General features: G+C 53.1%; 1 protein-coding gene across 3 annotated transcripts in view; it reads left to right on the top strand.

Moving 5' to 3' along the window:
* Window positions 1-1574: 1574 nt before the first annotated feature.
* Window positions 1575-24306, top strand: part of NPAS1 (neuronal PAS domain protein 1) — a 95806-nt gene continuing 73074 nt past the window's right edge. For 2 of the 3 annotated variants that reach the window (XM_030544549.1, XM_030544547.1), the window contains exons 1-2: window positions 1575-1657; window positions 20146-20318. In XM_030544549.1, coding sequence (XP_030400409.1) covers window positions 20227-20318 — 92 coding nt within the window. In that variant the 5' untranslated portion in view covers window positions 1575-1657; window positions 20146-20226. The remainder of the gene's footprint in view (window positions 1658-20145; window positions 20319-24306) is intronic. The other variant, XM_030544548.1, reaches the window with a different exon arrangement.

Genomic DNA, 24306 nt, shown 5'->3' with positions numbered 1-24306 from the left:
ATGTGCGGAGCCCCTGCCTCCTGCCTGAGCCCCTGAGGTGCTGCCTCCAGGCCCAGCTGGTAGATGTGCCCCTTATCACCTTCACCCCTTTCTGTGGCTCCTCCAGCCCTGCTGGGGTCACAGTCTGATGAGATTCTGTTGCGGATGGAGGGAAGAGGGGTAGTTGTGTTTGTCCAGTGCTCTGCTGGGAGACGGGGCTATGTTGGGGGGTGGGGAAGGGGGTGTAAATTGCTAGGGTGTGAGGCTAGCGGTGGTGCTAGTGGTCCGCCTTGCTGCAGGCTTGGGTTTGGGGGTGGAAGGGAGGGGCATTGGACCTGAGGCTTCTGGCTGCAGCAGGATGGGTGTCTTGTGTTTTAAAGTGTGTGGGTGGGGGAGGAGGAGTAGTAGTGTTGCAGTGGAGGTAGGGAACAGCAGAGTGGGGTGCTGCTCAGGGGTGCCCCTGGGAAGCATCCTTGCTGGGGGTAGGGGTTCTGGGAGGGGGTCTTTGAGGGGTGCTGCTCTGGATCCTTGCTGGGGGTGATGGAGGACACTGCTGGGATGTGTTGCTATGGGAGGGGGCCCAGTGTGAGCTTGGGGTGGTGCTTGGGGAATCCCCTGGGGTGTATCCCTGCTGAGGGCAATGGGGTGGTCCCAGTGTGGTTCTCTGGGGAAGGTCCCTGCTCTGCATCTTTACTGGGGGTGATGGGTGTGGGGTTTGCTGTGCTGGGACAGGGGTGTCTTTGGTGAGGGGTGGTGCTGGGGTGCCTGTGTGCATCCTGGCTGGGGATGGTGGTTGGGACTGGGGGTGCTGCTCAGGGATCTTTGAGGGGTGCTGCTCTGGGCAGGGGGCCCTGGGTGTACATCCTTGCTGAGGGGGAGGGCTGCTGCTCTGGGGGGGGTGTCCCAGTGTGAGTCCTTGCTGGAGTGGCTTTTGGGGTTGGGGTCTTTTGCTGGCTGGTGTGGGGGGCTGCTGCTCTGGGAGAGGGATCTTTGCTGTGTATCCTTGCTGTGGGGGGTGGTGGTGCTGATCAGGGCTCGGGGGAGTGTAGCTCAGGGGTCTTTGAGGGGTGCTGCTCTGGGTTGGAAGGAGGGGTCCCATCGTGGCTGGGGGTGCTGCTGCGGGATGAGGGATCCTTCCTCTGCATCGGTGCTGGGCGCGGGGGGGTCCCAGTGTGAGCCCTTGCTGGGGGTGCTGCTGAGGGTGTTTTTTGGGGGGTGCCGCTCTAGGAGAGGGGGGGGTCCCTGTGCGGGCTATGGGGCGGGGGGACACCCCTCCCTCCAGTCCCAGCCACTCAGCCCGCCCGGCGCTGGCAGCATCAGTATGCAGCGGGGTGTGCCGGCGGCTCCAGCGGAATCCCCTCCCCCGGCCCCCCGCCCCGCCGCTCACAATGTCCGCTAATCACCATCTGAAAGGCGGGGCGGCCGGGCTGGGGAGAGGGGGGTGCGCGGAGCCAGCCGGAGAGGAGACGGGACCCGCCGGGCGCCCTCCGTGCAGCCGGGGCAGCCCCAGGGAGCGCGGCGGGGGGGGTCTATGGAGGCGCCTGCCGGCTGCTGCCCCCAGCGCCCCGAGGCCACGGCGGATGGTCACCCCCCCGCGGGAAGGAGAGGAGCCGCCAGCAGCAGCTACAGCGGCCCGGGCACCTGCCCCTTTGCCCTGGGATCCTGCCATGCCAGCCGGGTAACTCCTCCGCCTTCTGCCCCTCGGAGGGCTCGGGGGGGCTGGATAGGAAAGGGAGGGGCTGAGTGAGTGGGGGGCTGGGGATGCATGGAAGTGGGGGGTTGGAGAGAAGGGGTGCAGGGGGGTGAATGTGGGAGGCTGGGGATGCATGGAAGTGGGGGGCTGGAGAGAAGGGGTGCAGGGGGTGAGTGTGGGAGGCTGGGGATGCATGGAAATGGGGGGCTGGAGAGAAGGGGTGCTGGGGTGAATGTGGGAGGCTGGGGATGCATGGAAGTGGGGGGCTGGAGAGAAGAGGTGCAGGGGGTGAATGTGGGAGGCTGGGAATGCATGGAAGTGGGGGGCTGGAGAGAAGGGGTGCAGGGGGGTGAATGTGGGAGGCTGGGGATGCATGGAAGTGGGGGGTTGGAGAGAAGGGGTGCAGGGGGGTGAATGTGGGAGGCTGGGGATGCATGGAAGTGGGGGGTTGGAGAGAAGGGGTGCAGGGGGGTGAGTGTGGGAGGCTGGGGATGTATGGAAGTGGGGGGGCTGGAGCGAAGGGGTGCAGGGGGTGAGTGTGGGAGGCTGGGGATGCATGGAAGTGGGGGCTGGAGAGAAGGCGTGCAGGGGATGAGTGTGAGAGGCTGGGGATGCATGGAAATGGGGGGCTGGAGAGAAGGGGTGCAGGGGGTGAGTATGGAGTGCAGGGGTGCATGGAGTTGGGGGGCTGGATAACAGGAGTGCAGGGGCTCTGTGTGGTAGGCAGGGGGCTGAGGGGGCATGGGAGTAGAGGTCAGGAGAGAAGGGATGCAGAAGGCTGTGGGGGGCAGGGGCTTGGCTGGGGATTGTGGGGGGTTGTTGCATGGCTGGAATGTGGGTATCTGGGAATATGGGAAATGGGCTCTGGATAGAAGGAGTGCAGGGAGCTGAGCGTGGGGTCTAGGGGGTGCATGAGTGGGGGGATCTGTATAAAAGCAGGTGCAGGGAGCTGAATGGGGGTTGGGGTGCATAGCTGGGTTTGTGGGAGTCCCATGGATGATGGGGTAGTGGGTGTATGAAAGTTGAACGGGGTCTGCATAGAGAGGGGGCTGGGGACTGAGTGTGCGGGGCAGTGGCTGCATGGATGAGGGGGTCTAGGGATTGCATGAGTGGGGGGAACTGGGGGCTGAATATGTAGGCGGAGGGTTCTATGGGATTCATAACTGTTGGGGAAGCCAGGTAGGGATGCACCTGTGTTGGAGTGCATGGAGGCCATGGAGAGGGTATGTATGTAGGTTCGAGGGGGTCTGTCAAGGGCTGGTGAGGGGCTGCTCCTACCTGGCTCCAGAGCACATGGCATTGACAGCAACTGGGGGGAGGGGGATGCCCTAACCTGTGGGTCCCCTAACTTTAGCTGGGGGGAAGGGGCTCTGGGTCAGGGTATTTGCATGAAATGGACCTGCCCTCCCCCCTACTCCCTCGGTATAGACCTGGCCTCCCCCTGCCATCTAAACCACCCTTTGCTCTCATTAGCGCACTCACCTCTATCTCCATGCCATGCACCTTCATCCCATAAAATCCTCCACCCCAGCTCCTGCCACACTCAGCTGCTGCCCTGGGAGGGAGGGAGGGGGCTACAGAGCCCCAGCCCCTGCAGAGAGATCTGCTCAGGCACATCTTGTGGAGTGCACCCTCCGCCCCCCATGATCAGCACTGATGTGCAGCTGTTGATCTGGGAAACTTTCTCCCCTCCCCACCCACTTCTCCCCCTGGATGTTGGGGGAGAGCCCAGCTCTGCTCCGTTGGATTCTGGATTGGCATCTTCCCCTTCCCATCAGGCTGTGGAAGGGGTGGGGGGACAGGGGGAGCAGTACTGTTTTTGGCTTTGAATATGAATCCCCCATTCTCTCTCTGTGCTGGGTGAAGGGCTGGACCCACTGCGAGAGCAAAGATCCAGGGTAAGGGCTCTAGTGACTGAGCATTGTGCTTGGGGTATATGTGGAGGGGAGGGGCTTGGAGACAGTGAGGGTCTGAGCCCAGAGCCCCAGCTCTGCTCTGAGCTCCGGGCCTCTCTACTTCCCTGGGAGTGCAGAGCCGGCCAGAGAGCAGCTGTCTCCCAGTGCTGGAGATACCAAGGAGCTGCCATGGCAGAGCTCAGGGCACGGCTTGGGACATCGCTCTTCCAAACCTCATTCAGAGGTGATGTCTCAGCAGGTGAATCTTGCTCCTTTGCTGTGTCGGTAACAAGCCCCCCCCCCCTTATGTCTTATCCTCAAAACCATGTCTGCTCTGATGCCTGAATGCCAGTTGGCAGCTTGGCAGCATCTCCTGCCTTCTGCGGCTATGGGTGGAAGGATTCCTGGCTCTGACTGGTTACCTGCTCTGCCCTGGGCCGTCTGCTGAGCAAATATGTTCAGGGCAGGACTGGGCTGATGATAAAGGGGATTCTCTTTCTGGAGGTGGCTGGGGACAGACCAACCCTGTGGTTCTCTGTGGCTTCTTAATCTGGGCAGCCGGCTCCCCGTGCAGGATCCCAGCCAGAGCTCAGCCATTATAGCCACAAACCTCATCCCCCCAACTCCATCTGTCCCATTCCCTGGCCTCGTGCCCTCCTTCCCTAGCCCATCTGGGGCGGAAGGTGGAGAGAGACTGAGCCAGAATCAGGCTGTGGAGGGAGGGCGGCCCCAATGGCTGGGAGCGAGTTAGGCTGTGATGTAGTCCCACTGGAGTGCAGGGGGTGAGAAGAAATGTAGGACTAATGGGGCGGGGGAGGGAGCTGTCCTAGATGGATCCCAGAGCTCATACCCTGGGGGGCAGTTTGGGATCATCCCCTAACACACTTCTCCAGGGCTTTGCTCAGCCTGTTTGGCCAGAGTTTGGCAAAGCATCAGTGCTCATTCCAGGAGTCTGGGGTCTCCCCGTCTGCAGAGAGACCCGGGGTGGGATAACACCTGCCCGGGGTGTTCCGAGCCTTGGTCTGCTTTCCGGACTGCGCCCGGGTTGCTGGGTTTCTCAGCTTTGTTCTGTGCTGCATCGCGCAGGCCAGGGAATCTTGCCCGGCGATTCCTGCATCCAGCCCCAATCTGGGGGGCGAGCTAGAGTGGAGCGTGTAGAAAGAGACGCCCCATCTCACCGTAAGCTCAGAGCAGTAGAGAATCCCCCCTGTCCTGAGAGGGGCTGTTCCTTGGGTTAATTACCCTTCCCTGTTACAAACGCGCACTCTGGTTCCTGTCTGAATTTGTCCAGCTGCTGCTCCCAGCCATGGTAAAAGAGCAGAGAGCTGGGTTGGGATTGGAGAGAAGGAACCAGAGAATGTGTCTGTCCGGGCCTGGAGCTTGTCTGTCCTAGAACTGGGGAAGACTGGCTGGATTCTACCAAGTCCATCCCAGGGCTGGTCTCCACAGTCTAATCTCCAGAGTTTAATCTGGGCTCCCCCCTACCCCTGACCCACCACCTGCTAGTCCTGATCAAATGCCCAACAGCTACCGCCCTCCTCTAGGGCCCTCTTGAAAGTCCAGGGCACTTTTCTCCCCACCCAGATGTGAATTTCCAGGGAGATTTTCCCCGGCTTGGTGCCTGACGCCTCTGAAAGTCACTGGGAGTTTGGCACTTGGCTGCCATTTTTGCATTCGAAAATGGACCCCTTTTATGACCCCGAAGAGGTGAGAGGCCCGGGAGGACAGGTAGAGCTGAGAGGAATAGCCACTAGACCTGGGGAGGGTGTGGAGTCTAGTGGTTACAATAGTGGGGCCTGGGAGTCAGGACTCCTGGGTTCTGTTCCCAGCCCTGGGAGGGGCATGAGGGCTTACAGCAGTGTGGGGCTGGGAGTCAGGACTCCTGGGTTCTGTTCCCAGCCCTGGGAGGGGCATGGGGGCTTACAGCAGTGTGGGGCTGGGAGTCAGGACTCCTGGGTTCTGTTCCCAGCCCTGGGAGGGGCATGGGGGCTTACAGCAGTGTGGGGCTGGGAGTCAGGACTCCTGGGTTCTATTCTAGATTCTGTCTCTGGACTTGCTGTGACACCTTGGGCCAGTCACTTAGTCTGTTCCTACTGTTTCCTGAGTTGTGGAGCACAGATGTCCACCTAACCCTGTAGGGTGGCTGTGTGGCTTTGCTGCTGCGTATCAACTGCTTGGAGATCCTCAGTGACGGAGTTGCTATGGATGTGACCTGCATGTTTGTGGCAATGACTCAGCTAGTGTGTGTATATGACACAGCTTGGCCGTAGGTCATAGCCTCCATAGTGCTGAGAGCTTGGGGAGATTCTCCTTGAGCTCAAGTGGCAGCGTGGGGTGAGAGTGGATCTGAGGGCATAAGGTAATGCAGCAATGTGGGAGCCAGCCGGGGTCTATTCAGTTTCATGCAACAGCCATAGAAAGACCAGCTGTGAGTCTGTGGGCAGGATCTTTCCTCCCGGTGATGCTGCAGGAGGCAGAGAGTGGGGCTGGAAATGGAGGATGGGGAGGGGGTGTATAGTTTTGCTGCTGGCTGCTACAAAAATCCCCTGGGCCAGGGAGGAAGGATTCTAAGGGGAGCCAAGAGCCCTCCTGTCTGTGGAAGGCAGATCCAGCCAAGCTGGTGTACCAGATTGGAGTGGTTTGGTGTAGTCCCCCAAGGGGACACCTTAGCCTGCTTCCATCCGCTCCTGACTATCCTGGGGAATCTTTAATAAAGACCTTTGAGTTTTGCTTTCATAGTTGGGGCCTAATGGCATCAGAGCGGGCCCTTCTCTGCTGCCCACTTTGAGTGGAGGGAGTACATTTTTTGATCATGCACATGGGCCTCTGCCACCCTCCCTTACTCCCTCCCCCTCCCAAGTTCTCCCATGGGTCTAGTCTATGGGGCTGCGAACACTCAGGGTGGAATGTGACGTGTGGCTCGGGGATGGCTCCATGATCACAGATTTTGCACCTAGTTTTTCCTAATGCTCATCCATAGCCTTGCGCCTTCTGCAAACCCTCCAGCCACCAAACAACAAGCTGATGGACAAATATCAACCCACCCACCCCGACTCCCCACAGGGGGAAAAAACCCGAGTTGGGGAGCTTAAAAGATGGAACTGATCGCCCCAAACCCCTCTCCAGCGTCCGCCTGTGGCCTGTGTTGCTAGTGGCAGGCTGGCATTGGTATGCACAAAGCAGCCTTTCTATTGATGAGCTCAATTTGATATGCGTGAGAGGTGTGGGCTTGGATTGGTATGTGCGAGAGGGTGCGAGTGCGGTGGGGCGTGCGTTTGGATCGGTATGCATGGGTGCGTGTGGCGAGGACGTGGGCCAGAGCAGGTCTGTGGCTGCGGGCGGGTGGAGGCTGGTGTTGTGCTGAGGGAAAGCAAAGCACCTCTCCCAAACCTCGCTGTCTTCTGCATCCAAGCATCCGGGCCAGGAGGGAGGCGTGCTTCGTGCTGGAGCGAGATCCGCAGGCTGGTGGCAAGGGCACCAGGAGACTAGCCCCAAACGCAGAGGCAGATGTGGCGGCTGGGTCTGGCTCACACCAGGGTGGCCGAGGGGCGCATGCAGGCCTGGCAGGCACGATTGGCAGCAGCAGATGCTGTCTGGGAATGAATCTGCTGTGGACACGTGAGGCCAGATTTCTCCAAGGTGCAGTTTGGACATTTTATCTTTACATGAGTTTGTGGCAGGGAAAGCAGATCGGTCAGTTTCCCATTCTGCAACCCCTGCTCAGATGCCCAGCAGCTGTTTGTTGTGTTTGTGTTACCTGCAAGCCAGCCTTGGTTTATTTAAAAAAAAAAAAAAAAAAAAACCGAACAAACCTGTCTTTAATTTAAATGAGGAACAATCTCAAAGCCATTAAAATTTTCTAGTTCACCCCCTTTTTAATCCCAACACTTCAGCATGTTTTTAAAAGTCCTTCTTGACCTAAGCTTCCACTTCTCCTGATTGATATCTATAGCTGCCATCCTAATATGAATTAGTTATTCAGATGTGTGGTTCCTAGGCATTGTTACAAACAGATTGAAGAGAGTCTTGGTGACCCAGAACTAGCTTTGGTTTAAGTTCCTAGCAGATGATGATTTAAAAAAAAAGGAAAAATATTCTCTCTCCCCCTTGCTGTTTGGGGAAAGTCCTCCTGAAAATAATCTGTGCAAAAGATCTATCGCTTCACTGAATGGAAACATATCCTGTGGTATTTCTGATGGGAAAATAGAGATTTTGAGTTCCCCTGACTTGAAAAAGAACTCCTCTTAACCTCTGCAGGTTTGTACCGAATGCTGTGGATTTTAATTATAACTCCCGTGCGAGAGCCTGCAGTAATTGAGCTAAATTCATGTCATAGTTTATGCTAATATTTTTGCAATTAGGGGCTTTTAGAAAGATCTCTCTCCAACGCTTCTAGCTTCTAGTCTTGTTACCAGAGTCTGTCGTTTTTTTGTTTTTTTTTTAAATTTTCTCCTTGCAACAAACTTGGGGTTGGTGGGAAACACATTGGATGGGAAAGGTTTGTGTGTGAAGATAACGGGCTGTTTCATTCATGCATCTGAGGTGTGGTTTTTGCTGAAGGTGCCTCACGCTCACACCGTGATGGTAGAGAATAAACTCTGCCGGGTGCTGTTCACACTTCGCTCTGCACCCTGGGGCATCTGACGGTTTGTACTGTCCCCATCTGTCCATCCCTCTGCCCCGTGCTAATGCTAGTGCAAAATGCCCCTGCTTTGCACTGGTGTAAATGCACAAGGGTGTAGGCTGATGGGAGAATCGGAGCCCTATGAATCAAGGCAGAGTAGTAATAATAATAAAAACCACCTGGGGAAAGGTGCTGCATTGTGGACTCGAAGTATAGATTCTCTCTCTTGATTCTCAGAGCGGGTACAGGCTGGGCAAACCTCACATACCCCTCTTCCCTTGACCCAGCCCCATAAAGGGAGCTCCGTCTCCTCTTTGGCCTCTGCTGAGTCTGCCTGTAAAGGTGATGATGGGGAGTTGGTGGCTTATATGACGTGGGCTTTTCACAGAGGGCAGCGCCTTTCAGAGTGATTTCTGGCCCTCGGCTTTCAGGATCCACCAGCCGCAAAACACTTAGCCCAATATCCTGTTTCTGAGCAGTCCCGTTTCATGGTATTTTCGTTTGTTTTTTAACTCCGGGGGTCTGTAGCAAAAAGTGGCCAAGAGTTTTCACAGCTCGTTAGAGTGTTACTGGCGTTGGCATCACGGATTGCAGCTTGCAGCAGGGTCCTTACGGTGGAGATCACTGGCAGTGCTTTCCAGGTAACAGGAAGTGAACCTCTTGTGATTGGCAGCTCACCTATAAGTCCCAGATCTGCCCAGGCGCAGGATGCCTACTGTAGATTCATAGAGTTTAAAGCCAGAAGACCATGTACTCTGACCTCCTAAATAGCCCAGGCGAGAGAAGTGGTAGATACAGAGGACTGGAAGAGACCTCTTGGGTCATCGAATACAGTCACGGACAACCCCATGGTATAATCCTGTTCATGAATTTATCAAGCCCTGTCTTCAAACTAGTTAGATTCTTTGCCCCCCGTCCAGTTACCCCTGTTTTGAGCCCAGTCACTTGTGTTAGACTAATGTTTCTCTTCCAGAAACACACCTTGTCTTGATCTGAAGCCAGCGAGAGATGGAAAATCCTCCCCTTCTCTTGGGAGTTGATTCCACCTGTCCTCCTTGTTAAATGCGTGAGCCTTATTTCTAACCTGAACTAGTTCTTGTTCTGCCTTTCTCCGCTAGACTGTAGAGCCCTTAGTGCCCGGGAGTGTCTCCCCACGAAGGTGCTGATACGCTATAATCAAGCCATCTCTGGTTTTCCCGTCTCCTGAGAATTTCCTAGATTTCAAAAATAAATAAATAAATAAATAAGTAAAAGTCATCCTCAAAGTTGGGACAAAAAGTCAAAATCTCAAAAATTTCCACAATGCAAAACAAATAAACAAAAAAATTCTGTTGATTCTTCCCCAACAAAACATGTTTATCTATGGGCTTGTCTACATCACAAAGTTGCAGCGCTGGTGAGGGGGTTACAGCGCTGCAACTTAGGAGGTGTACACATCTGCAGGGCATCACCAGCGCTGCAACTCCCTGTTTGCAGCGCTGGCCGTACTCCCGTTTTGTCTCGGGTGTAGAGGATCCAGCGCTGGTGATCCAGCGCTGGTAATCAAGTGTAGACACTTACCAGCGCTTTTCTTGACCCCCATGGAATAAGCAGGTATCCCAGCATACCTGAGGAAGCCTCTCTGATAATCAAGCAGGTATCCTTCTCCGCGGTTTGCTCCAGTGTTCTCCGAATCCCCCCCCAAGCGGGTCTCCTTCCCAGCGGTTTGCAGGGGGGTTCGGGGAACGCGAGAGCAAACCGCGGGGAAGCAGATCTCCTTCTCCGGTTTGCTCTCGCGTTCCCCGAACCCCCGTGCAAGTAGGTCTCCTTCCCCGCACCCCCGAGCAAGCAGGTCTCCTTCCCCGCCGTTTGCAGGGGGGTTCGGGGAACGCGAGAGCAAACCGCTGGGAAGGAGACCTGCTTGCACGGGGGTTCGGGGAACGCGAGAGCAAACCGGGGAAGGAGACCTGCTTGCTCGGGGGTTCGGGGAACACTGGAGCAAAACCGGGGAAGGAGACCAGCTTCGCCGCGGTTTGCTCTCGCGTTCCCCGAACCCCCCTTGAAGCCGCCCAGCAGCGCTGCAGTGTGGCCACATCTAACACCACTTGCAGCGCTGGTTGCTGTAAGTGTGGCCACTCTGCAGCGCTGGCCCTATACAGCTGTACTAATACAGCTGTAACAACCAGCACTGCAAAATTGTAGATGTAGACATACCCTCGGTGTCTGAAGTTCTACCAGTTTGCTCAGTACTAAAGATAGGCTCACCGGGCTGTAATTGCCAGGATCACCTCTGGTGCCTTTTTGAAAAAAATCAGCATTACATTAGCTATCTACCAGTACAGAGGCTGATTTCAGTGATAGGTTACATACTACAGAGAGTAGTTCTGCAGTTTCATAGTTGCGTTTCTTCAGACCTCTTGGGTGAATCCCATCTGGTCCTGATAACTTTTTATTGTTTAATCTCTGAGTTTGTTGTAAAACCACTTCTCTTGACACATCAGTGTGTGATGGTACCCCATACGGTGCCATGACCTCTGACTGCCAGAAGCTGAGACTGGATGGATCACTTGATAATTCCTCTGTTCTGTTCATTCCCTCTGAAGCACCTGTCACTGGCCACTGGCCCAGTATGGCCATTCTTACATTCTTATTTGTCATCCCAAAAGAATAGCTCTGATATGGGGCTCTCCCTCGCATGCTCTGCAGTGAAGACCGATGGAAATAATTCATTTAGCTTCTCTGCAATGGCCTTGTCTTCTCTGAGTGCTCCTTTAGCACCTCCATCATCTGGTGACCCCTCTTGGTTGTTGGGCAGGGTTCCTGCTTCTGATGTACTTAGAAAAAAAATTCTGACAGTTAATTTTTGTGTCTTTAGCAAGTTGCTTCTCAAATTCTTTCCTTACCTGCTTTATTATCCTTTTACACTTACACTGCTGGAGTTCGTGTTCCTTCCTGTTATCTTTGATAGAATTTGAATTCCAGATATTTAATTTTGCCTCCCACAGCCTCCGTTACTCGGCTGGTTAGCATGGTGGTAGTCTTCTGGTCCCCTTATTGTTCAGACTGGGGCGGTTAAGGTGGGACCACTTTTTTTTATGGACAAAGCCTGACTGAAAAGAAGGTCTTTTGGGCAGGGACTGTCTTTGTGTTCTGCGTTTGTACAGCCCCTGGCATAAGGGCTTGGTACATCGCTTGAGTGCCTAGGTGCTACCATAATACACCTAACAGTGTTAAAATGTACACAGTGGAGTCCTGCTCCGAGGCAGGGACTCTCAGGTGTTACCATAATACACCTAATAGCAATTAGTATGCAAAGCGCACGTCACAATGGGGTCCTGCTCCATGACTGGGGGGTGTCAGGGGTCTACTCTAATACACCTAATAGCAATTAGTATGCATAGCGCATGGCACAATGGGGTCCTGATCTCTGATTAAGGCTTCTAGATGCTGTGGTTATACAAATAACTAATCATAATAATAGGGCTGCTCTGGGTATAAATTGGGACCAACTTTATCACCCTGAGTCCTGCCTGGAACCTGAGTGGACTGAGATGGTCAGAAATCTCGCTGTTTCTCTAGTCCTAACTCTCAGTCCCCTCTTGCTGTAACAGTTACTCCAATGTCCCCCAAGGGCGCAGAAGCTTATCCCAGCTCTGTGTGTTTCCTGCTGTTGGCTTGGACTTGTTCCATGGTGTTGGCATGGCTGGCTGGGACCCCGAAGATTGAATCTGGGGTTGGGTTCCTTGACCTTTGCTGAAAGGATCCGCCTCACTGCTAGAGATTTTGCCATCTCAGGGGGGTCGGTACGGACTGGAGTTGGTCGTACGGCATTCTGCTGCTGGGAAGTACTGATTCGACCGGAACCTTGTGCCAGAATGTGTCAATCGGTGTCAAAAATTTTGCAGGGAATTATCAAAACAAAGCCTATCGTTGTCTTTGTTCAGTGATTGTACAGTGCCTGGCACAATGGGCTCTTGGTCCATGACTGGGGCTCCTAGGTGCTACTGCAATACACCTAGTAGCAATAAAATAATAATTACTCCACTTTGGAAGGGCGCTGTTCTGGTCAATTTGCCTGTGTAGACAATCCTTTAATCTGTCTGGATATGTCTACGCAGGAGCCGGAGGAGTGGATGTACCCGGGCTAGCTCTGATCGAGTTAGAGCACTAAATATAGCCATGGACCCATGATTGTGTGAGCCCCAAGCCTTCTGAAACCCAGCGTAGACGCTCAGGGCAGCTAGCCTCTACTGCCAGCCACGCTGCTGCATACTTTGGTATCACAACAAAAATTGGGAGGGGAAGTCATTAGGAGCCATGCTATGGAGAGGAATGAGCAATTTGTGATGTTGCATGTACGATACACCAGTGCAAAGTGGTGGGGAGAGCACCACCTCCCCAGTTTTCACTGGTTCCCCTGGTGGCACAGGGTGCAGGGGGATGGAGAACTGGGCTCATGCTGTCCCCGAGTGTGTGGAACCTGCCGTCTGGGTCAGCCTGAGAGGCAAAAGGCCAGTGACAGCGTCTGGATCCTGACCCCAATATTCCTGCCAGTTTGGGGGTGTTCTGATGGGGAGTTCCCACTCGTGGGGGAAGGAAACCAGCTCAGACCCACTTGGGCTCTGAAATGTTCCTTTTTTAAAGTGTAATTTTGTAATTTCTCATAAATGATCAAAATCCAGATGGGCCGTGCATGTGCCTAGAGTGTAAAATGTGAAATTAACATACCAAGTTAATTTCATGCACCCCCCACCCCTTGCCTCAGGTTATCTAAAGAAGGAACATGAGCTCAGGGTTAGAGAGAGAGAGACTCCGTGGTGTGTGCATGTGCGCTGGGGGGTGGGAAGGAAGGGCTGGGAGCCAGGACTCCTGGGTTCTGTCCCTGATTCTGAGAGGGGATTGGGGTCTAGTAGATTAAATAAATGGTCTTGCGAGTCAGGAGGACTACTGCTGAGTTCTGTTTTGAGCACTGCCCTGATTCACTATCAGGAGGGCGATTCATGTCCCACCGTGCCTCGGTTTCCCCATCTGTAAAACAGGCACAGTGATCCCGGGCCCATTTTTGTGAAGTGCACTGAGATCCCAGGATAAACCCGAAACATTTAGACACTTACGGATGCGTGTGGCAGACAAGCCACCAGGATAGCAGCCTGGCAGGAGGCGCTGCTCACAGTAGGGTCTGGTGCAACCTGGATTCCTGGTGAGCATCAAACACTGGGAATTATCATGGATAGTTCTCTGAAAGCATGAGAAGCATGGGGGGTGAGGTGAATGTTCCTCCATGGGAGCCCCTGATCAAGCTGGGATGTGCCCTGAGGTTGGGGGTGGTGAGTCAACTGAGACCTTTCCAGCTGAGGCATCTGGCTTACGGGGAAGAGGCAAAGAAAAGGCTCTGAGCTGCTTATGGGAGTCCTTGCCTCCTTCTACCAGCGCTGCAGGGGTGAGGCAGCTTCCTCTGTCCTGCTGCCCTAGGGGGGTGGCTGGGAGGAGTGTGGGGAGCTGTAGCCGCAGCATTTGCATCCGTGTGGCCAGCCCGGAGTTATACCACGGGCTCCCCAGGCTCTCCATTGAACACCCCTGTCCCCTGCTCCGGGGCCGCGGGCTCACTGGGTCAGCAGCTGGTTGGATGTTTAAAATTGTGAGGAGCCAACAGGGAGTTTGCAGCTTGGCAAGGTGGCTGGGAAGGATGTGGGGGAAGGGCAGAAAAAGAAGGGAGGCAGCTCGCTCCACCCTCTGTATCCTGAGAACCCCCTTCCTAGCTCTGGGAGGGGAGTGGGGTCTAGTGGTTAGAGCAGGGGCTTGGGAGCCAGAATTCCTTTGTTCTAGCTCCAGCTCTGGGAGAGGAGTGGGGACTAGTGGTTAGAGCAGGGGACTGAGAGCCAGGACTGCTGGATTCTGCCACTGACTCACCATTTGACCTCAAACCCAGGAGCTGTGGATTGTGTGCACGGGGGAGGGAGGCTGTTCAGGCTCTCTTCCCCCTCTTGATCCCTCCCACAGTTCCTCCTCTCATTTGTATTGCTATTAGGTGTATTATGGTAGCCTGAGGAGCCCCAATCACGGGCCAGGCCCCCATTTTGCCAGCTGCTGCACATTTGTATTGCTATTAGGTGTATTACGGTAGCGCCTAGGCGGTTCCATTGTGCAAGGGGCTGTACAGACACAGAACAGAAAGATGGTCCCTGCCCTAATCTGGTCCCTAAACTCAGGGTTTATTCCCTTGCTGGACACCCCCCTTGGTCTCACCACTGGCAGCCTTTGGGTTGAGGCTGCAGCAGCCGAGCCTGTGTCTCCCTGGGCATCATGGTGCCTTTTTAACCCTTTACCCTCCCTCTTAGTCCCTGCCGGCCAGTGACTCTCAAAGCCCTTTGCAGACACAGAATCAGGGCTGGTCTACAGCAGGGACCCCTTGTTCAAACTGATGTCAGTGACTCTCTTCGCTGGGGTAGCGGGAGGGGGGGAGGTCTATGCCCCAGCTCCTGAAGTGCAGTTTATGTCCATTAATTATGCTCCCACCCACCCCAGGAAGAGGTGAGCGTTTTTCTCATGGGGGAGAAACTGAGGCACAGAGAGGCCAAGGGTCCTGTCCAGGGTTGGGGGTTAGAAACCAGGAGCCCTGAGGTGCAGCTCTGGGCTTTAACCACCAGCCCACGTTCCCTTAGGGGTGGGGAAGGGGAAAAGTCAGTTCCATGATTGTCGAAAGGCTTGGCTACATGAGGCAGGGTGGCCCAGGGGTTAGGACTCTATCTTAGGCATTGGGAGACCTGTGGGTCATGCCCTGCTCTTCCACTGACTTCTTGCGTGACCTTGAGCAAGTCATTTAGGCTTTCTGAGCCTCAGTTTTCCCATCTGTAAAATGAGGATAACAGCCATTATGGGATTATGAGGATAAATCCATTAAAGATTATGAGGTGTTCAGATACTGTAGTGATGGGCACCATATAAGTTCCTAGGATAGATGGGTAATTTCACAGACACTATAGCTATACTGTATGACTCCCTGGCGCTCCTATTGCAGGGCGTCTGTGTATGTCTGTACAGGATCAGTGTCTCAGTTATACCAAGTAAATGGCAGCTGATTGTTTTTTTTAAATTAAGCCTTAATGACACCCTTAATTAGTCAGATTCCATCAGATTTTTCTGTCCCTGGTACCCTTCTTCTTCTGTCTGTATGCTGAGGCGGCTTGTCAGCTTGCCGGGAGCAAGGCCTGTAACTTCCCGCCACGCCCAGGTTACTCCCGGGGGTGTCTGGCCTTAACCTCTCTGTGTCCCTTATTGTTGTTATGGTGGAGGCCCCAGTGAAAACCGGGAGCCCCCGCCTCAGGCTGGATACTGCCCAGGTGCAGAGTGAGAGACAGCCCCTGCCCCGAAGGGTTCACTGTATACATTAGCAAAGAGTGCGAGGGGAAACTGAGGCAGGGAGCAGGGCTGCGATACTCAACGCCACATAGGACTAGAAGCCAGGTCTTCAGAGTCCCATCGTAGTGCTCTGCCCACTGGGCCATGTTGCCTCTCCCCTATGTATTAAATTGCCCCTTTTCACTGGGTCCCCTTTTCTGATCCCATATAGAGAGAGCAGCAGGTGGCTGTTGATACCCACACCCCTCACCTTTCCTGGGGCTGCCACGGCAACATCACCTTGGAACACCCCCCTCCCCCTCGGTTACTCCTGGTGGGGGCCTGAGGAGAAGGGCCGGGGATGACAAGTGCCCATGCTGGGAGTTCCCGTCCACGGCCCCAGGCTGAGGGGTCTCTGGTGGCTGTTGGAAGACTATCAAAACCAAACATCATCCATCCTGCAAATTCTTAGCGCCTGTAGGTGACTGATTCAGGAGGTCAAGAAAACAACTCGGGGGTCGTCCATTCTGGATCTGGTCTTGACCAACAGGGATGAATTCGTTGGGAAGGCGACGGTGGTCGGGAACTTGGGAGGACGTGATCAGGATCTGGTAGAATTCAAGATCCTACAGGAAGGAGGACACGAGAACAGCAGACCAAGGACACTGGACTTCAGAAGGGCGGACTGCAGCCAGCTCAGAGGAATAGCAGGCAGGGTCCCATGGACAGACCAATTAGGAAGAAAAGGAGTCTAAGGGGGACTGGCAGTTCCTAAAAGCGGGTAACGCTAGGTGCTCAGCATCAAGCTGTTCTGATGCAGAGGAAAGATTAAAAAAAGTCACAGGAGGCCAATGTGGCTGCAGAAGGAGCTTCTTAGGGATCTAAAAACCCAAAGGGATACACGCAGGGAATGGAAGGAGGGGCATGGCACCAAGGACGTATACATGGGAATAGCGCGAGCACGTAGGGGCGAAATCAGGAAAACCCAGGCAAGGAATGAGCTACAGCTGGCAAGGAAGGTTGGCGACAACAAGATGGGGTCTCTTCAAATATGTCAGGCGAAAAAGAAAGCTCATGGACAGTGTGGGGCTGCTGCTCAGTGAGCTGGGAACGGATGATAGGAAGGCAGAGCTGCTCAATGCCGACCTTGCCTCAGGCTATCGCATGTGACCGGACAACTAGTGAAGTTACCACAGACAAAACAGGGGAAGGGAGGCAGATCAGGATAAAGTAAAGAACGTGTCACAGATCTGACCAATTCGAATGAAGTCAAATCAGCAGGGCTGGGTGCTATTCACCCTGGGTACTGCAGGAATTAGATGAAGAAATCTCAGAGCCGCAGGCGATGATACAAACACATGGATGACAGGAGAGATCCCGGAAGGCTGGAGAAGGGCCAGCGTAGAGCCCATCTTTAAAAAGGGGGAGCCAGGGAACTATAGACCCATCAGCCTGACTTCAATACTGGGAGCTACCAGAGCCATGTTGCAAACATTCCACTGGCAGGCTGAAGGGGTGATCGCTAGCAGCCAGCCTGGGTTTACCAAGAACAAACCCTGCCAAGCCAGCTTGATTCCCTTCTTTACCAGGGTAACTGGTTTGGTGGACAGGGGGAATGTAGTGAACATCATATACCTGGACTTCAGCAAGGCTTTTGACACAGTCCCACGTGACATAACTAAGCTGGAGAAATGCGGGCTCGGCGGAACTACCATTAAGTGGATTCGTAACTGGTTAAACAGCTGCAAACAAAAAGTAACGATTAATGGAACAATGTCGGGTTGGAGGGAGGTCTTGAGGGGGGTTCCCCAGGGATCTGTTCTGGGTTTGGTGTTTGACATCTTTATTAATGCCCTCGGTGTAGGTATAGAGAGAGCAGGCTGACCACATTTGCAGGTGACACAAAGCTGGGGGTAGTGGTGCGGGGTGGGAGGGGGGAGGGCTTGCCAACACTTTGGAGGGTAGAGGAACCTTGATAAATTGGAGAACTGTGCTACAGACAACACAATGAAATTCAGCGCAGACAAATGGAAGGTGCTTCCGTTAGGGAAGAAAAACCAAATGCACAAATGCAGAATGGGGGGTAACTGGCTTGGCAGCAGCGCTGCTGAGAAGCTGCTGGGAGTTGTGGATCCCAACCTCAACATGAGTCAGCAACGCGTTGCTGCTGTAAAAAAATAGCAAGTGCAGTTTAGGTTGCAGTAACAGAGGCAAGTCCTGGGAGGTGACGGTACTGCTCTGCTCGGCGCTGGTTAGGCCTCAGCAGGAGAACAGCGTCCAGTTTTTGGTCACTAATGTATAGAAACTGGAAAGGATCCAGAGGTGAGCGACAGAGATGATCAAAGGATGGAACACAAGCCGTAAGAGCAAAGGCTGAAGGAGCTGGATGTGGTTAGTTGGGAAAAGAGGAGATGAAAGGGGGACACAATAGCTGTCTTCAAATACTTGGAAAGCTGCCATCAGCAAGATGGAGAAAAGTTGTTCTCTCCTGCCACAGAGGGCAGGACAAGGGGTAGTGGGTTCAAACTACAGCCCAGCCGATCTAGATTAAATCTCCCTCACTGTAAGAACAGTAGGACAATGGAACAGAAGCCTTGGGGAGAAGGTCATTTTCACTGGAGGTTTTCAAAAAGAGGCTGGAGTCATCTGTCTTGGGTGGTTTAGACCCAACAAATCTGCACCTTGTCAGGGGGTTAGACTAGATGACCCTTGCGGTCCCTTCTCATCCTGGGGTTCTGAGATTCTATCCCGTTGAGTCCAATTAAAAAAGCTGACTGGGCGGCATGCATGGGGCACACCACCCGCAGAGGGCATGCTGTCGGGCACTCCCATGGGGGCAAAGAACTGGAGATCATACCCCCCCCACACACACACCCACACACACTGCAATAGAGGAAGAACTAGGGAAGAGCTGAGTGATGGTCTAGTGGATAGCGCACTGGAGTGGGAATTTGGACACCTGGGTTCTTGTCCCAGCGCAGCTGCTGATCTTCTCAGGGCCCTTTGTGTATTTAGATTGTTGTGAACACTTTGGGGCAGGGTCTGTGTCTGTGCAGCGCCCGGCGCGACGGGGCCTCGATCTCGGTCGCTGTGTGTTTGGGCAGCACCCGGCGTGACGGGGCCCCGATCTCAGTCACTATGTGTCTGGGCAGCGCCCGGTGCGACGAGGCCCCAATCTTGGTCAGTGTGCGTCTGGGCAGTGCCCGGCGCGACGGGCCCCGATCTTGGTTGTTGTGTGTCTGGGCAGCGCCCGGCGCGACGGGGCCCTGATCTCAGTCACTGTGTGTCTGGGCAGCGCCCGGCACGACGGGGTCCTGATCTCGGTCACTGTGTGTTTGGGCAGCACCTGGCGTGACGGGGCCCCGATCTCAGTCACTATGTGTCTGGGCAGCGCCCGGTGCGACGAGGCCCCAATCTTGGTCACTGTGCGTCTGGGCAGTGCCCGGCGCGACGGGCCCCGATCTCGGTTGTGTGTCTGGGCAGCGCCCGGCACGACGGGGCCCTGATTTCAGGTGTTACTGTAATAATAGTGGTCTAAGATTATTAACCTCTCTGGCAGCTGTTCCCTGCATGATGCAGACCAATAAGTGAATGTGCTGGTCTGTACCAGCATCAGAGGGGACCCTAGAGTCAAAGAAGGGGGTGTTGCTCTCATCTCATGTAGAGGCGAGAGATCCAGTGAGCCTGGTGGTCTCTCCCATTCATTCTAAGGAGAGATAGATTATTTCTGTCTCCACTGCTTATCCTTGAAGGATACAGCTGCAATTTTAGCTTATGCCCTACGTGCTCCCAGCAGAACAAGGAGTAAGGTCTCAAGTTGCAGTGGGGGAGGTCTAGGTTGGATATTAGGAAACACTATTTCACTAGGAGGGCGGTGAAGCACTGGAATGGGTTCCCTAGGGAGGGGGTGGAATCTCCTTCGTTAGAGGTTTTTAAGGCCCAGCTTGACAAAGCCCTGGCTGGGATGATTTAGTTGGGGTTGGTCCTGCTCTAAGCACGGGGTTTGACTAGATACCTCCTGAGGTCCCTTCCAACCCTGATATTCTATGAGCAGCTGATCTACCCTTATCTAGGCCATGTGCCTATGGGCAGCTCCTGTTCTGGGGACCAAGCCTCCTGCCTGAGCAAAGACCAGGTCTGCACAACAGACTTCCTTCAGGCAGGGGCACAAAGAGCTGGGATCTGTGACGGACAGCAGTGCCGGCAAATGCCCCAAGCGTAGCTGCAGCTATCCTGGCACAGGAGGAGCACTCTGCAGTGCTAGCGTAGCTGTGCCTGGCATGAGTTATGGTAGCACCAAGTGAGAGACAGTCCCTGCCCCACAGACCTCACAATCTAAGGAGGGGCTTATTTTCCCCATAGAGGCATGGGAAACTGAGGCACAGAAAGGGACTCCCTCAGGGTCACTCTGCAGAGCTGGGACTAGAACACTGGTCTTCCATGTCCCACACCTATACTCTATCCACTAGGCCTTACTGCCTCCCACAGAGGTCACCCTAGTCTCTCCTCTTCTTCATCATCCCCTAGCCCTTGGCAACAGCAGCAGGGTCTTCAGCGACAGGCGCTTCCACCGTCCGTGCAGTGGCTCCCTGGGGCGGGGAAGAAAACTGAGCCTCTCTCACCTCTTGTTCCTGTAGGAGGCCTGGTCCTTCTCCAGAGGCAGCCGCTCAGAGACTGCCTGAAGTCGGCCGATCTGGAGCACAGCGCCCCGAGTAAAGATGGCAGCCCCGTTCGGCAATGAGGTGAAGTGCGTTAGCGTAGAGTGGGACTTCTTGCAAGGACTGTTGGTTAAGAATCAGCCGGTGCCCTGGTAAGATGCTGAAGAGGATGGATTCTTTGCACATATACAGCCCCTTCCACCTGTGTGTCTGAAAACACCGTACAGGTGTGGGTTAATAAAGCCCCGGCCCCTGGAGATGGTGTTGTCCTTGAGGGAAACTGAGGTCCAATGAGAAGTAACTGGCCCAAGTAACTCTCCTCCAGAGCTGGACTAGAAACCAGGAGTCCTGACTCCTAGTCCCCTGCTCTAACCACTAGTCACCATTCTCATCCTAGTTTGGGAATAGAACCCAGGAGTCCTTGCTTTAACCAATAGACACCACTTCCCCCTGCCCCTGAACTGGGAATAGAACCCAGGAGTCCGAGCTCCCAGTCCCCCCTGCTGTAACCACTAGATCCCACTCCCCTCTCGGAGCTGGAAATAGACCCCAGAGGTCCTGACTTCAAATCCTTCTTGCTCAACTCACTAAACGCCAGGGCCGTCCTTAGGCATAGGCAACATAGGCAGCTGCGTAGGGCACCTGAAAATTTGGGGCACCACTGGGTCTTAGTGTCCACCACTTGTTTTCGTATCCCTGTTCTGACCCTTCCTGCAGGCTCTCACAGATGGCTGCTCTAGCCTGATGAGTCTTCCTTGGGAGAGAATCTAGTAGTTAAAAGTGAAAAAATCTCCAGCCTGCCAGACCTATTAGCACAACATTGAAACTGTTAAAGAGACATTCAAGGGGTAATAAAGCCATTTAACAGGCATTTGCCAACCCCAAGTATATACTGACAGGTTTCAGAGTGGTAGTCCTGTTAGTCTGTATCAGCAAAAACAAGGACGAGTCCTTGTGTCACCTCAAAGACTAACAAATTATTTGGGCATAAGCTTTTGTGGACTAGAACCCATTTCATCAGATGTCCACGAAAGCTTATGCCCAAATAAATTTTTATACTGTCAGTTTCTGACTTTACTGACAAAAACAGTTGTGCATTAATGTAATATTTACACAGGACATGTCAGTCTACAGGACCTTAGTTTAAAATTTGCTTTAAAAATATTTCATTAGTGAGCTGGTGAAGATTATAAAATCACATTTCTAAAAAATGCTTGCATAGAGTTTTAGATGCACAATCATCTTTAGCCTTAAATGTGTGGATCTTCAGACATAGTTTCTTTAATAAATCCTTCAAAAGACCTCCCTTATCTAAAATACACATTTTAATTACTATAGTTAAAAAAAAAGTGCTTCCAAGTCTTCCTGTCCTTTCTGTCCATCCCTTCACCACCTCTCCCCCCACTCCCCACTGAAGAGAGCCCTTAAAGGGACAACAGTCCTTCCCTTCCAGATAGCTGGACAAAGAATTCCCTTTCTTTACTTCTGACTATCCGACAAACTAGTTTTAAAAGAACCCTCCAGCAAAATCAGTACCTTAGTAAGACAAAATCCTTGTTATACCTAAAATCTTTGGAAACATATTTTTTTAAAGTTGGTGAAATTTCATAACCATGTCTCTTGTTATGGAGATCACACAAAGTAAATTACTGTTCCCTTTTTCTAAAAGCAATGAACATTGTTATGAACACACGAAACCTCTCTGATTAATTTAAAAGAATGTCTTTTTTTCAGTGAGGTAAATATGTAGTAATCTGGAACGCTGGCTTAAGATTTGAGTACATTTAAAATATAAATTCAATTTAGAAATACTGATGAAGAAAATGTAAAACAGAGAAGAGCTGCATCATGTATTCCATTATATGTAATGTTGTATTCAGCAGGACAGCTGACTCACCCTTACTATGAAGTTTTTGCAAATAAATCTCTGACAAACTTTAAGGCATATCAAAAAACCTGTGACTGACATTTTTTATTCCCAAATTTTAGTGTTTTAATTAGGTACTTTCTTCATGTCCATTCTGCATGAGGGAGAGTGCATGGAAGTCTCTGCGGGGAACTGTGACTCTCCGTCACCATGAGGCAGGCCGGGCATCTCATTATCCTTTGCTGTCAAGTCCCTCCTCCCCCTCCCCCACCAGGCTGTGAGCTTGGGCTGCCATCCGGCATAGGGGCACCAGTTTAATAATACTGCGTAGGGCCCCATAAATCCTAAGGACGGCCCTGCTAAACGCTTTCCCCCTAAGTTGGCAATGGAACCCAGGAGTCCTGCCTTCTAGCCCCCTGCTGTACCCCCTCCTGCTGCACCCTTTGCTCTTCCAGCCCCTCCCCGCGGTGAGGATTTTCCAGGCCCACTTGCTGACAGTCTCTCATCCTGGGGTAGCAGGGACCAGCCTCCAAACGTCTGCCACTGAACCGAACTGTCGCTCTGACGCTTTTAAGGGTCTTCCCCACCCCCCACCGTATCTCTGAAGGCGGAAACCCTGGGCTGAAACATCCCACACAAATGCAGCCCCCTCCATTCGGCCACTGGTGGGGCTCCCAGCTGGAGGCTGAGCTGGCTAGCTGCCAAGCGTAGAGAGTTTCCCCAGTGTCCTTGGGGAGCCGTCGCTGAGGGTTGTGTCCTCATGGGGAGAGGACCCAGAGCGCTCCATGGCTATTAGCCATTCCGTGAGTCTAGACTTGATACTAGACAAACAAGTCCTGGCAGCTTCCGGGGCGATTCATGGCCAGAATTGTGTATCCCGCCTCATGAGACTAACTGGAAATGTGCCAGCGATTGCCCCACTCGCTCCTGGGATCCCTCGTCTGATTCCACCAGCCCCACATCGGGAGCCCCTCCCATTTAGGGATCCCCCCAGGCAGGCCTGGCAGCTGCAGCAGTGCTCAGGTCTAGAGTGGAGGGAAAAATTTTCAACAGACTTTTCGTGGAGAAATGCAGCTCTCTGTGCTCCAGAACGATCCATGAATTCGGGGCATAAATAGCTTCAGCGGAGGGAAAAAGGTGGTTTTATTGCAAAAAACTTTTGTTTTAAAATGCCATTTCAAATTCAGTTTGGCCTTTAAAAAACCAAACACACAGCCACGGAAGAGGGTGGAAAACACCCACATCAAAACAAAAAACTAAAATCCCCACAAACAAGGGTAAAAAACACCCAAATTAAAAAAAAATCCTTAAACAAAGAAAAATCACAGAAAAGGGTGAAAAACGCCTGAAAACAGCTGACTCAAAACACAATCCTTTTGAGGTGACCAAAAAGTTTTAATTGTTTTGAAAAAATTTTCAAGTTTTTCATTCAATGCAAAATTTTGGGGGAAAAAACACATTTGTTTCAGTGGAATCAAACCAAATGTTTGAAATTTTTATTTTATTTTTTGGTTTGGTGGCTAATCTGCAAAACCCATTATTTGCTCAGCTCTGCAGCAGGCTGTGTGGTGCCAGAGATACCCCTCGCCCTGCAGTGACTGTCAGCTCGGGGTTTAAACCTGCAGTGTAGACGTTCCCGCTCAGGCTGAGTCCAGATGCTGAGATCCACCCCGTTTTCTGGGTTTCGGAGCCCAGGCTCTGGCTCATGCAGGAACATCTCCACTGCAGTTTGAAGCCCCATAGCGTGAACCTGAGTCAGTTGGGGGCTTGGAGGCTCAGTACCATGGGGTTGGTTTTTTGCAGTATAGATGCACCCTCTTTGTTCCCTCTTTGGCTGTGGATGGAAGGGGGACTTAGTGGGTAGGGCTTCAGGAGACCAAAGTTCAATTCAGTCCCCCTTGAGCAGATTGCTTAGGGCAGGCTGCCCCAGGCTTCCGGTTCCCTATCTGTAAAAGGAGGATACCCTTAAAGGGAGGTTCGGAAATCCATGAATCTGAAGATGTTCCGTGCTGGGGGTACCAGATACACTATTTTAAAAATTGTGATTTAAAGGAAAAAAAAGCGAGGGATTTTTTTTTTAAATTTGCTTTGAGGGGGCCGGGTTGTCAGGCCAGGGGTCTGGAGTCCATAGAGCAGACACGGTCCGGGAAGCAGCAAAACCAGCCCACTCTCAGACCCCCTTGTTACGGTGTCTTGTCCAGAGCCAGATGCAAAGTTTGACTTCTGCTCTGGTGCCTGGGAGCTAGCAAATGAGCATGAGCGGACTAGAGTTT

Source organism: Gopherus evgoodei, unplaced genomic scaffold, assembly GCF_007399415.2.
Source record: "Gopherus evgoodei ecotype Sinaloan lineage unplaced genomic scaffold, rGopEvg1_v1.p scaffold_34_arrow_ctg1, whole genome shotgun sequence".
NCBI lineage: Eukaryota > Metazoa > Chordata > Testudines > Testudinidae > Gopherus > Gopherus evgoodei.
Note: the sequence above shows the minus strand (reverse complement) of the source record. Positions and strands in the feature narration are given on the sequence as shown.